This window comes from Taurulus bubalis (genome assembly GCF_910589615.1).
Source record: "Taurulus bubalis genome assembly, chromosome: 15".
NCBI lineage: Eukaryota > Metazoa > Chordata > Actinopteri > Perciformes > Cottidae > Taurulus > Taurulus bubalis.
Window position 1 is genome coordinate 3,158,852 of NC_136603.1, and position 13,822 is coordinate 3,172,673.

The 13,822-nt window shown below is 42.2% G+C and overlaps 3 protein-coding genes across 3 annotated transcripts in view; all 3 read right to left on the reverse strand.

Annotated features, from left to right (window-relative positions):
- otog (otogelin) overlaps positions 1 to 1,288 on the reverse strand; it is a gene marked incomplete at both ends in the record, with an annotated part of 64,935 nt that extends 63,647 nt beyond the window's left edge. The window contains 2 exons of the mRNA XM_079230509.1: positions 965 to 1,123; positions 1,272 to 1,288. Coding sequence (XP_079086635.1) covers positions 965 to 1,123; positions 1,272 to 1,288 — 176 coding nt within the window. The remainder of the gene's footprint in view (positions 1 to 964; positions 1,124 to 1,271) is intronic.
- Positions 1,289 to 3,077: 1,789 nt separating this feature from the next.
- Positions 3,078 to 7,076, reverse strand: aph1b (APH1B gamma secretase subunit; the record flags this gene model as incomplete). Its single annotated transcript, XM_079230791.1, has 6 exons — positions 3,078 to 4,170; positions 4,889 to 5,016; positions 5,140 to 5,262; positions 5,431 to 5,504; positions 5,906 to 6,076; positions 6,964 to 7,076. 6 exons carry the CDS (start codon positions 7,074 to 7,076, stop codon positions 4,003 to 4,005), a joined length of 777 nt encoding a protein of 258 aa, XP_079086917.1. The 3' UTR covers positions 3,078 to 4,002.
- A 1,323-nt stretch (positions 7,077 to 8,399) lies between these two features.
- On the reverse strand, positions 8,400 to 13,362 carry LOC306747452 (troponin I, fast skeletal muscle-like; the record flags this gene model as incomplete). The annotated part of the gene is made up of 6 exons (XM_079230510.1): positions 8,400 to 8,486; positions 9,257 to 9,433; positions 10,147 to 10,236; positions 10,493 to 10,621; positions 13,221 to 13,257; positions 13,355 to 13,362. The coding sequence occupies 6 exons, from the start codon at positions 13,360 to 13,362 to the stop codon at positions 8,400 to 8,402; spliced, it is 528 nt and encodes a 175-aa protein (XP_079086636.1).
- Between the last annotated feature and the right edge of the window lie 460 nt (positions 13,363 to 13,822).

The following is a 13,822-nucleotide window of genomic DNA, read 5'->3' on the forward strand; positions in this document are numbered from 1 at the left end:
AACCAAACCACCAGAAAACCAAACAATCCCCAAATCCCCCACCTTCAACTCCCCCAACCAATCAATCAAACACGGCCTGTTCCATGATAGATCACTGGGCCACCTGATCAGAAGTACTGCAACGGGTCAATTTAATCCGCCAATTATTTTCTCAATCAATTCATTTAATCGGTTGGTCCATACAATTATTTTCTTGAAATAGTGAAAAATGTCCACTCACAATTCAAAGTTCACTTATTTTAAGTTGATATTTTTGGTGCGACCAGCAGTCACAAAAACAACATATTAATAGAAATAACTTAAAATATTAAACTAATAAAAGTCCTCGTTCACAAAAGCAAATATTTGCATTTGAGAAGCATGAATCCTTCAATTTACTGTTTATGTAAAAAAAATTAATCGTTTTCTCAATTGATTATCAACCGATTCTACAACAATAACATGACTTAGTTAGTCGTTATTACTAATTATAAGATATGGGAATAAGACACAATACTTGAGGGAAGATAAACATATATATATATATATATATATATATATATATATATATATATATATATATAACATACATGTAATTAAGAAAGCATCAAACTCAAACCATTTTAAATATGATAAAACAATAGAAATAATACGCTGTCATTTAAATATTGAAGAAATTACTTACTTATTAAATTGCTTCCAGTCAGAAAGGTTGACTCCCCAGGACAGATGCGCTGAAATCAATAACAACTGAGAAAGTCAATCAATCTAAATAAACAAGTTTATCACAACAGTTTGATTTTATTTCTAAAACTCCTAAAAAAAAAAACAATAAATAAAGATTTCGGAGTTTGCTTCTGTCACCGTTGGCTCTCCGTCGACTCACCTTGGTAGATGAGGATGAAGCACAGAGATAATAAGGGAGACGGCCTCCTGCGGCCTCGCCGTGAACAGAGCTCCATTCGTGGGTCCATTCGTGCATCACCTGCTGAAGACCCTCCGGCTGGACTCCCGCGGCTCCCTGCGCTGCTCCATCCGGATCCTGCGCGAGCCAGCCCCGGCGCGCGCCTCTAAGAGCCGCCGCACCTGCTCATTAGCATAAGATATGTGACGCCCCGCCCACTTGGTGCTCGGAACCTTCTGACTGCACACGACACCACCGGAAAAACTAAAAGCTGAAGTCAGAGCAATTCAACTAGAACCAAGCCCAGGTGTGTGTTTTATATCAGTTATGATAACACCGGTATTAAAACATTACCTGTGTTTAGAGGACCTGAAGCAGACAGGTGTACCAGGTGTATGAGGACATGGGGACACTGCCCCTTTGTGGTCCAGTCTGTTTATTTATATTACTTGATGTTTTTACTTACTATGAGTCTCTGTGTGCACTGCTGCTGTAATCCTGCAACGTCCCCACTGCAGGACTAATAAAGGATTCTCTTATCTTGTCTTATCTTACAGTCCGCCTGTGGAGGGACCGGACGTCTCCATGCAAGATGTTAGATGACTTCTGTCACTCACTTGTTCACTGTTTGCATTTGCTTTACTTTATTTGTATTATTTATTTTATTTTCCATAATGTCATGATTATCATTTTTGCACGAGTTCGTCCTCAAGATAAGATAAGATAATAATCCTTTATTAGTCCCGCAGTGGAGAAATTGCAGGATTACAGCAGCAAGAGATAGTAGTATTAGTAATAAACATAACAGTAAAACAGTAATAATCCACAATAGCACTATTACATGTACAGACAGAATAAACACGTATTATTTAGTGGTTAAAGTCAAGCTATGAGGCTCAACAGTTTTTTTTTGTCTTTTGGTAAATGATCACTTTAAAGAGAGTTTTGCATTCTAGTATAAAATAAATACAGATTTAGAGATTTCCTTTCAAGTTAAAAACTGTATTTGGGCTGTTAAAAAGGAAACAGACGCAACGGTACTCAGGTTAAATATTGCTCACGTTATTACATAAACTGTCATTTATTTTTCACCAACAGATAAGAGTACAACCATGTTGTATAATTACTCTAGATCCAAACTGAATGACAGCTTTTAAACTACTGTAATTTATCTCGCCTCTCAAACACTCTATTTTCTTATATTTTTTACTTGAGTGTCATCAAGGCATCATCTCTGATAGTAAAACTAGAAAGTCAAGTTTTCAGTTTACATCCACGTCACCATTTTGCCATATCAGGCATTTTGTGTTAAATTGTCATCATTGGCAGATAAAGTCTTGAGTCTTGGTGTTTTTGTGAGGTCATTGACCTTTGACCTAAAAAAATAAAACAAATCTAACTTAGTCCAAATTTAAATAATATCACAATAACGGATAACAAAAGCATGACATGACAATATGCATAAAGATTACAACTTAAAATAAGTGGTAAATATTGTTCAGGAGGTTTATCTATAAACTGTGGGGCAGATTTCATTATATTAGAAATAAAATAAATGAACCATATTCAAAAAATAATTGAAAGATGTTAACTGCAAACAAAGAAAAAAGACAATTGTTTCCTCTCTAATCGCCACCTGAAGGCCAAAAGGTGAACTTTTTGAAGACCGAAGATAAACAAGTTGAATCTTTTTGACTTTAACGACCTGTTCCATGTCAAATATTAGATTAGATAATAGAGTTTCCCTTAGTTTGTTTTTCCTTTTTCCCTGGATGGTCCTCTAGTTGTGCAGACTGGGACGGCCTGAACGTACAGCCATCGATCACCCGACCGGGACCTTTCACATTGCCGAGGTGACCCGGTGCCACCGGCTGCAGACTCCATTAGCATGAAAGCCCTTTAAAATAATTTATTTTCTTTAAACAAAGAAAGGCAACAAAGAAACGCTCAAAGACCAGCGAGGCAAGACATCCACCTGTTTGTCAAATGCTTCTCAAACGCGATTAGGAACAGACGAGAGACGACCATGAACGTCTGCTCATCTGTACGGAAGCAGGACCTGTCAATCACCTTGTAGCCCCGCCCTAAAGCGTCCCCTGCTTTATGGTCTGTTTGACTCTAAATGACCATAATTTACTAAATGAACATCATGCTGTATTGAAGAAGACTTGAAACTAGAGATTGAGACATAAACTCATGTTTACAATGTTTACTGAGGGAATAAATCAAGAGAAGTAGAGTCATTTATATAGACTTCTATACAACCAGAGGAGTCGCCCCCTGGTGGTCAGGAGAGAGAATGCAGCTTTAACACATGAAGCATAGACTTCTATACAGCCAGAGGAGTCGCCTGTTTCACAAATTCATAAGACGGCTGATTGAATTTAAAACAGTTTTCTTTTATGATGAAAATGTCTTTGAATCTCAGGCACAGAAAGAGGAATAAACAACAAAAACATCGTCAAATTGTTTTCTTTAAACATTGAATTGTCCCAGGATTTCACAATCGCCACAGAATCAAAAGAACGACGAGAGGAAGTCGCGTTCAAGTTAACCGGAATAAAACCAACAAACGCCCGTCTTCTGTGAATCTCGTTTCAAATCAAAGGCAAGTTCTTTAAAGCAGATGAAGGGTGTCTTGAAAAAAGGTGAAAACTATCTACACATCGGGGGATTTAAAAATCATAAATATGTACACAAAGAGACTTGTTCATAATCGAGAGAATTGACGCTAGAAAAGAAGAATATTATGTACAGAATGTCAGAGTGCCGGCAACTTTAAAACACCTCCGCTGGGTTTGTTTCAGAGCGACAAACAGCCGACACCTTCAGCCACACGGGAATATGATTATTTATTTTTAAATTGAACCTCATAATCTCCTAGAAAAAACTGAGCTTCTAAAATGACCCAAAAATCATCTTTATGTTGCTTTTCTTCCAGAAACTTCCACGGCTTTTACTTTTTGTGTTTTTAGAGTTAACAGGTTGAGATATGTTGAAGTTTAACAGAAGATTAACGGTGCGCGCGTGTGTGCGTGTGTGCGTGTGTGTGTGTGTGTGTGTGTGTGTGAACTCGGCGATCTTTCGGTAAAGAGTCCTGCACACAGCGTGCCGCTGCGTTATCTGGGCCGGTGGTTGGCGAGCAGGAAGTCCTTGTCTTTGCAGGTGAGGCAGAGTTTGAGATTCCTCAGGGAGCCGCCGGCGGCGTAGAAGGCCCAGACGCCCATCAGCAGCAGGATGACGTAGGTGGGAACCAGGCTGCCGACGTACTCGGGGTTCTGGAAGGTCTGCGTGAGAGACGAGAAACACAGCATTAAGAAAAAGGCTAGTCTACCTCTTTGTGGGTAAATATTTAAGGGATACTGGCAGAGTCCTCTCTGGTTATGAATTTGTTATCACAAAAACACAACAAAACAGATAGAACAAATAAATCAGATTGTACAACTGAGGATTTCTCAATAAAAGCAGGGCCTGTCAATCACCCTGTAGCCCCGCCCCTAAAGCGCCCCCTGCTTTATGGTCTGTTTGACTCTAAATGACCATAATTTACTAAATGAACATCATGCTGTATTGAAGAAGACTTGAAACTAGAGATTGAGACATGAACTCATGTTTACAATGTTTACTGAGGGAATACATCAAGAGAACTAGAGTCATTTATATAGACTTCTATACAACCAGAGGAGTCACCCCCTGGTGGTCAGGAGAGAGAATGCAGCTTTAACACATGAAGCATAGACTTCTATACAACCAGAGGAGTCGCCCCCCTGGTCGTCAGGAGAGAGAATGCAGCTTTAACACATGAAGCATAGACTTCTATACAACCAGAGGAGTCGCCCCCCTGGTGGTCAGGAGAGAGAATGCAGCTTTAACACATGAAGCATAGACTTCTATACAACCAGAGGAGTCGCCCCCCTGGTGGTCAGGAGAGAGAATGCAGCTTTAACACATGAAGCATAGACTTCTATACAACCAGAGGAGTCGCCCAGCCCCGGCAACACTCACCAGACAGGAAACGAGGAGGTGGCTGGCGACGACAGCAGCCACCGCCCACCAGCGCTGCTTCTCGCAGCCGTCAAAGAAGACGATGCCCCAGAACATGTGAAGCAGGATGATGGCCATCGTCATGAAGGCTGAGAAAAGGAAGAGGGTGTGACACGTTGCAGGATTGATTCCTCATGAAAGACAAATGATTCTGTCTCGCTAAACCAGAGCGATTAAGAAAGTGGGGTTCAACCCAACAACTGCGTCGGTACCTGAGGACAGGAAGTAGTGCTGAGAGTCTCCGTGGATCCCGACGGTCCCCGGCCCCACAGAGTCCGCCAGGATGTTCACCACCGAGAACGCTCCGCTCATGAAGCCGAAGCCGAGGCCGGACACTGAGACAAAAACACCAACAGACGATGCCGCCGTTATTTCATGCGTCCCGAACACGGTCGACTCAGCTCAGAAACGTGTCCCGGTTTAAAAAGGGTTTCATTGTTCCAAGACAAAGCAGCAGAGACGGATTCATCCTAAAACAGAGACGACGTGCAGACTAAAGGTACCGTAGGCCAGCTGCCGGGTGGAGATCGGCATGGTCTCCTCCTGACTGAGGGTGAGGAGGCCTTCATTCGCTTTCCTGCAAGAAGAAAAACAGGTTTTTGTTACATGCTGTGAACATTTGGACGGCGACGACTCGCCGCAGTCAGCGCGAGCGGTCGGCGGACGGTGAAGGCATCAAGCATGTTTCAACATTTGACAGAAATCTATACTTTCCCCCTTTTTTCTGACTATTTGATGAACAAAAATGTTTAATGTTTGAGTAAGTGAAACAAAAAATTATAATTGCATTTCAACATTGGAAGGGGAGAGGGGCTGCAACTAACACTTATATTTTCACTAATAATTTATTCCTCCCTGATTTGAACGCCTTCCAGGCTTTTTTCCTTCTCTTACGTCTCGAGCTTCCACCGGTAACCCCGTGATCAATGTCACATGGCTATGAATTGTGGGTAATTCCCTCACATAATGTTTACTCACTTCAGCAGCTTGTAGTAGGCGAAGCGGAAGGTCTCCTGCAGCAGGACGGAGAGAACCACGCCGAAGATCAGGAGCCCCTTCTGCTGGGCGGCGCTGTCCTTGTTGCTGATCTGAACGGAGATGAACCAAACCAGAGACGCCAGCAGCAGAGACACCAGCCAGAAAAACGCTCTGAGGGGAAAACAAACGGTCACCATCAGTCATGTGAAGACGACGGGAATCAAACGAGTGTATTCTTTATTCACGTTGTCAACCCGAGTACATCTGAGGGGTTTATTGAGCAGATCTGTGGCCTCAGAGTCTAAATAAAAGCTGTGAAGTGGCACAAAACCAGGCTGAAACGGACGTGAACTTTAAATTTACAATCATTGACATTATCTTCGATGACTACGTAACATGCAATATAAATAATATATAGAATATAACCAATGTGACATGTAAAGTAACATATAAGTAACATGCTAATATTCTGATGTACGGCTGCTACTAATGACTGTAATTACTAATTGTATTAATTAAATAACTGATTATTTGGATTTTGGATTCAATGTTTGTCAATAAAACGACAAAATTAAATACTAAATATCTTATCTTCAGATTGTTTTGTCAGACCGACAATAACCGTATAAACACTAAAAAAAATAGATTTACAAAATAATTTTAGGCTTTTATTTGTTAAAAACTATAAAGATTCATCTATTATAAAAATTGCTACAGATTTATTTTTGGTCTATTGTACAACAGATATAAAATATAATATGTATACGTTACATACGATGTATATCAGAGGGTTTGAGATTAAACAATACGTTTTAAATGAAATGTTTCATTGTTTACATCTCCAGTTAACACGGTCGCCTGTTTAGCCGTAACACCGGTGGGCTCGTCTAACGTTAGCTAGCTATGTAGCCGTGCTAGCTATGTAGCCGTGCTAGCTAGCTAGCTAGCGTCTTTGCTTGAGACGCTGGGATCCAAACAAAATGGAGATTATATTCACCGTACCAGGTGTGTATTGCTTTATACACACGTGAGAATAAACTGAGATTAGAGAGTCTCACCCGGCGATGAGGAAGATGACCCGAAGCGGCTCCCGGGCGATGGTGAAGAGGAAGAGCGCGATGGCCGGCCCGAAGGCGATGAAGGTGCAGCCGAAGAACACCGCCGCCGTCATGGTGAGGGAGGAAGAGCCGGCGCGTGTTGCCCGCGAAGAACAGACAGGTGTGTTTCACAGGTGTGTGTCTGTCACCGTGAAGGACTCGTAGAACCCGCTATTGTTGTTGCTGCTGGTTTATCTCCGGGTTCGCTCTACTTCCTGCAGCGTGTCACGGGGTCTCCTCATGACGTCACATGACCAGGAAAAAAAATTAAACTCTTCTTCTTCTTTAAATTAACGGCGGATTACGAACCCGTGTTAAAAGGTGTTTGGCGCCCCCTGCTGTCCCGGACCGTGTAACAGCACGGCTATAGGACAGTTCTGTCATTAAAGACAATTATATTGATATTATTATAAATAATACGAATACTTATTGATAGTATCGTTGTTTTTCTTAGTATAAATAATAAGTAATGAATTATAATTATAATGATAATCATATGTATTATTGTCATGACTAAAGAAGTTATATGCTGGACAATAAACCTGTTTAAACCCAATAAAACCACCTGCTTCAATACCTCCTTTGGAATGGCCTACCGGAGGAGATAAGGCTGGCAGAATCAATAACTTCTTTCAAATCACTTCTTAAAACCCTTTTTTTAAATTATTTGTATTACATACATTTATCACATACATTTTTATTACATACATATATTTTAGTTTTTATTTATTTTTTACCTTAAGTTTATTGTAATTCTGTGTGTTAGGAGGACCCCCCAAAATAAGCATTTCATTGTATAGAATAACTCTGTTATCTGTGCATATGACAGTAAAAACATCTTGAATCTTGAATTTTTATAGAATTGCATTTAAGTGATGTCGTCCTTTTATGTTGCTTTCTGATTTTTTAAATTTATTTTGTTCCTCTGTTTTTGTTTCTTATTTTATACATGTGTTTGTTCATGATTCCATTTGGCTCTTTTATATTTGTTTGATTTGGATGTATTCATTGCCTTTATTTTTTACTGGTATTTAAGTTATGTATAACTATACTCTGCTTCTCTGTAGAGCACTTTGTTTTAAAAAGGTGCTATATAAATAAAGTTATTATTATTATTATTATTATTGAGCCGAAGCGCTCCACTGCAGAGATCCTAATTAAGTTGCCAAAAGAAGTCTGGTTGTATCCACAGACTGTAAATAAGAAGTGAACACTGTAACCTTGATTTACGCATGAAGAACCTACTTATATTTCACGGTGCATCAAAGTATTGCCACGAGACCCACGAAAGCACCACACCATGCATTTATTAGATCACTTCAGCACATTGCAGCAACATAGACTCACATAACACACATCAATGGAGGAAACTGGTGAACACAACCACACGCTGCCGTCTACGCCTCGGTCTCGAACATCTTCTTCCGGCCGCCCATCCCGGACTTGTCTTCGATGCTCTTCCTCCAGTCGCCCGTCGACTTCTCCTGCAAAGAAACGCAGCGCAGAGAGATTCAAGTCACCAATGTTAATAAACGGTTCTCCAAATACCTTTAATTCAACCAATAGAAAACCATCCTATTTTTAGGCCTCTAATCGAAAATGTCATCTCCAAACTAAAGGGTGTATCTCTGCAACCACTAGGGCTGTTTGAATAATGTTGTGTTATACTAAAAGGTACACATGTGAGATTTAGTTCAGATGTTTAAATATCAGTCTATATGTTACTGGTTCAGAGTAAATGAAGATGACACACAGAAAAAAATGAAAAGGTTTCAGGTCCGCCTATAAAAAAATTACTTTCAGGATGATTATTTCTTTGAAATGATGCAGCTGTAAGGTCCAACTCTAACCCAAATCATAGCTCAATATGTGAACATTCTCTAACCCAAATCATAACTCAATATGTGAACATTCTCTAACCCAAATCATAGCTCAATATGTGAACATTCACTAACTCAAATCATAGCTCAATATGTGAACATTCTCTAACCCAAATCATAGCTCAATATGTGAACATTCACTAACCCAAATCATAACACAATATGTGAACATTTTTTCATGTACCAAACCATATATTTCACTTGTATATTACTTATGGTGTTCAATACATCTAAATACAGCAGTTTGGGGCTTTTTTTCTTAAAACAAGCTATGATTTACAGTTTTATATAACAATCGCTCAGTCTGGTTTTTAAAAGGTTTTCAGAGGAGTCCTTTAAACCGGAGTGTAATGGTGACGTGTGACAGCACTCACCTCCTCCTTCACCTCCTTCTTCACCTGCTTCAGGTTGCCCCTCAGGTCCATGGACACTTTGTGTTTGGAGCCCAGCAGAGCGGCCAGCATGGCGTCGGCTGACATGCGCACCCTCTTCAGGACCGGCTTCCTAAACTTCCCCTTCAGGTCCTGGACCTTGAGCTTCAGGTCCTCGATCTGACAGAGACCACAGTTACTCAGCGGAGATGATTATTATTATTAACTCGTGTTTTATTGTTTCTTTGAACGACAACGGAGGTGGAATAAAGAGAGAATAATTCACACAAGATTCAAAGGTCATATTTAAAGGGCTAACACCCTACAGCTGGTGTAGATTTGTTAAATCAATGGGATGACACTTTATATGGAAATACAAATGATATTGGGGAAGAGGAGACAGACAAAACATTGTTTTAATGGACTGGTCAATTTTGAAATGTTGGGCTATTTTGCGTCCATAACAAGTCTTCTGTCGGACTAGAGGTTAAAAAACATCCAGAATACACATGCAGGTGTTTATTTAATTATTTTTGTCTGTTTGCATTTGCAGATTTTCCTAAATCCCCCCAAATGACCGTTAGATAACGCCTTAATTCATGTTTAAACATAACAAAGAAAACTAAAATACTAAGAATAATTGTCAACTGGTGAAGTTTCATGGTGATATCTATGAGTTCATGTTTTGACCCTCTTCACCTGCAGAGTTTTCAGAATGTGTGGAATGTAACTAAACTTCTCTTTAAAGAGGTTTGTTCACACAGCATTCATAACCTCAGTTCCACATTTTAGTAGTAAAAACATGGAGGAAATAGTTTTAGACAGTATTTTCTGATTTAAGGAGTGATACACAAAGATATTTCAAATGACTCTTTGTAAAAAAGAAGACGTACCTCCTTGTTGGACTTTCCCACCTTGAACTCCATGTCGTATCGCTCCTCGTCCACTAAGTCAATCTGCTTGTGAAGCTTCCGGCACAACTCCTGGGGGTGGAGAGAGAAACGTCTTGAAGTGTTCCCAATTTAACACAACTTCATTGAACATATAGGTAGGTTGGTGTTTGTTATTTGAGCATTAACAGTCGGAGCTCCCATGGGATTCTTGTTTTCCCATGATACATCTTTGCCGCTGGTGGTTGAACTCCAAAAAGTAAACAAATAATGTGTGTTCAAATGTAACAGGAGCAGTGATGTATCTCCAGGAACAGCTGCCATGTTTGTTTCTGGCCTCCAGCGTTACCTGGAGCTCCTGCATGCAGCCTGGGAGGGAGAACCCGGGGCAGTGCTCCTCCATGTGCCTCTTCTTCTGCTGCTGGGCCTCCCACGCCTCCTGCTCCTGCAGCGACTGACCGATCTGCAGCAGCAAGCTCTGAGAGGAGGAGGAGGAGGAGGAGGAGAAGGAGGAAGAGGAGGAGAAGGAGAAGGAGGAAGAGGAGGAGAAGGAGAAGGAGGAAGAGGAGAGTTTACATCTGCTATTGTGACTGCAGCATATATCCCCCTGGATGCTAATGCTACGCTTGAAAGAACTGCATGCTGCAATTAGCAAACTACAGACAAAACACCTGGAGGCAGCCTTTATTGTTGCGGGTGACTTCAACCACTCCAACCTGAAGTCTGTACTCCCAAAATGTGATCAACAGGTCTCCTGCCCCACTAGAGCAGACAAGACCCTGGACCATGTTTACACCAACGTGGCTGAGGCCTACAAAGCCACGTTGGTGTGAAGTCGTGGATGAGTAGAGAGGTCCGCCTACTACTCAAGGCACGCGACACCGCCTTCCGATCAGGTGATGCGCAAGACTACAGCTCATCCAGAGCCAACCTGAAGAGGGGCATCAAGAGGGCCAAGCACAACCACAAGCTAAGGACTGATGAGTACTTTAACAACTCCAACCCCCGACGCATGTGGCATGGCATCCAGGCCATTACGGATTACAAACCCTCCAATACCAAACCCCCCTAGCCAGCGACGCCTCCCTTCCTGATGAGCTTAACAACCTTCATGCCCGCTTTGACAGGGTCAAACAGGAGGCGGAGGCCATCAAGACTGTGACCCCTGCAGACCACCAGCCCCGACATGTGTGCTGCGCTAAGCAGGATCAATGCACGTAAGGTTGCTGGCCATGATGACATCCCCGGACGCGTGTTCAAGGCCTGTGCTGGGCAGCTGACTGGGGTCCTGACTGACATCTTCAACCTGTCACTGGCCCAAGCAGCCGTACCCACATGCTTCAAACTCACCTCAATCGTGCCAGTGCCAAAGCACTCCACTGCATCGAGCCTAAGCGACCTCCGCCCTGTTGCACTCACCCCCATCATCATGAAGTGCTTTGAGAGGCTGACTCATCTCAAAACCAACCACCCACACTGGACCCCCTCCATTCGCGTACCGCCAGAACAGGAGTACAGAGGACGTCATCTCCAAAGTGCTTCACTCCGCCCTCTCCCACCTGTATGACACCTGTATGAATGCTGTTCAGCGATTTCAGTTTAGCATTCAACACTAACATCCCCTCCAAATTGAACACCAAACTAGGTGAGCTTGGCATCGACACCTCCCTCTGCAGCTGGATACTGGATTTCCTAACCAACAGACCCCAGTATGTTAGGTTAGTCACCCTGAAAACTGGCGTTCCACAGGGCTGTGTGCTGGGTCCTCCTCTACTCCCTGTTCACCTATGACTGCACGACTGTACATGGTTCCAATACCATCATCAAGTTTGCAGACGACACAACGGTGGTGGGCCTCATCAACAACAGCGATGAGTCAGCCTACAGGGAGGAGGTCCGGCACCTGGCGGCGTTGTGCGCCAACAACAACCTGACCCTCAACACCAAAAAGACCAAAGAGCTCATTGTGGACTTCAGGAAGACAAAGCGCTGCACACACACTCTTCCATATCAATGGAACGGAGGTTGAGCGTATCTCCAGCTTCAGGTTCCTGGGTGTCCACATGTCAGAGGACCTCTCTTGGACCCTCAACACCTCAACCCTGGCCAAGAAGGCACACTCTTCCTGAGGAGGCTGAAGAAGATCCTCTGATCCTGGTGAACTTCTACCGCTGCACCATCGAGAGCATCCTTACTAACCGCATCACAGTCTGGTACGGCAACCGCTCTGTCTCAGACCGGAAAGCTCTGCAGAGGGTGGTGAAAACCGCCCAACGCATCACCGGTACTCCACTCCCTGCCATTGAGTCCATCCACCTCAAACACTGCCTGAGAGCGCACAGCATCGTCAGGGACCCCACTCACCCTGCATGGACTGTTTGCCCTCCTCCCCTCTGGGAGGCGCTATAGAAACCTCCGTTTCAGGGCCTGCAGGCTCAGGAACAGTTTCTTCCACCCAGCTGTCAACCTACTAAACTCGTGTCAGTCCCCCCACCCACACACACACACACACACACACACACACACACACACACACACACACACCACCCCTCCCCCACACACACCTCAGACACCTTCATATATATATATATATATATATATATATATATATATATATATATATATATATATATATATATATATATATATATAGAATGTGTATATCTGTTTGTACTGTCTTTCATTTCATTGTATTTATCCACCACATTGCACTGCACCTCTGCTGCTTCTCTTTTGCACTCTGGACAGATGCAAACTACATTTCGTTGTCACAGTACTTTTGTGCAATGACAATAAAGTTTAATCTGAATCTGATCTTTTGTTTTGTAAGTAATAAAATATCAATAAAATCTGACATTCTTTATTTACATCCTGGTTCAACAAAGAAATGATATATTAAGCTAATTGAAAAAAATACAGTAAAATATTTACTGTATATATATATATATATATATACACACATATCAATACTTTTTTACGTTTAATAGTTTAATTAGCTAATTCATAACATGTCATAACATATCCTTCTTCTCTCCGTGAGTGAGTGAGCACATAGTTCATAAACACTCGTCCTCTACCTTGAGCTGATTCCTGCGGCCCGACGACATCTTTTTCCTGGAGAGAAACGGGAAGAAAAACAAACAATTCTTTTGATTCTTTTGATTCTTTTGATTCTTTAGATTCAGAAGAAGTCTCGTGAGGTCAGACTTACTCCGCCATCCTGACCGCGGCTGCTTCCTGAGAGATGAATGGAAATACCACAGCTCTCTGTCTCTTTATATATGTGTGTGTGTGTGTGTGTGTGTGTGTGTGTGTGTGTGTGTGTGTGTGTGTGTGTGTGTGTGTGTGTGTGTGTGGTATGTGTGTGTGTGTCTATATGTGTGAGTGTGTGTGTCTCTCTGTCTGTGTGTGTCTCTCTCTGTCTGTGTGTGTCTATATGTGTGTGTGTCTCTATGTGTATTTCTATATGTGTGTGTGTGTGTGTGTGTGTGTGTGTGTGTGTGTGTGTGTGTGTCTGTGTGTGTGCGTGTGTGTGTGTGTGTGTGTGTGTGTGTGTGTGAGTGTCTGTGTGTGTGTGTGTGTGTGTGTGTGTGTGTGTGTGTGTGTGTGTGTGTGTGTGTGTGTGTGTGTGTGTGTGTGTGTGTGGTGGACCAGCAGCAGTTGTTGGTTGATCTCCAGG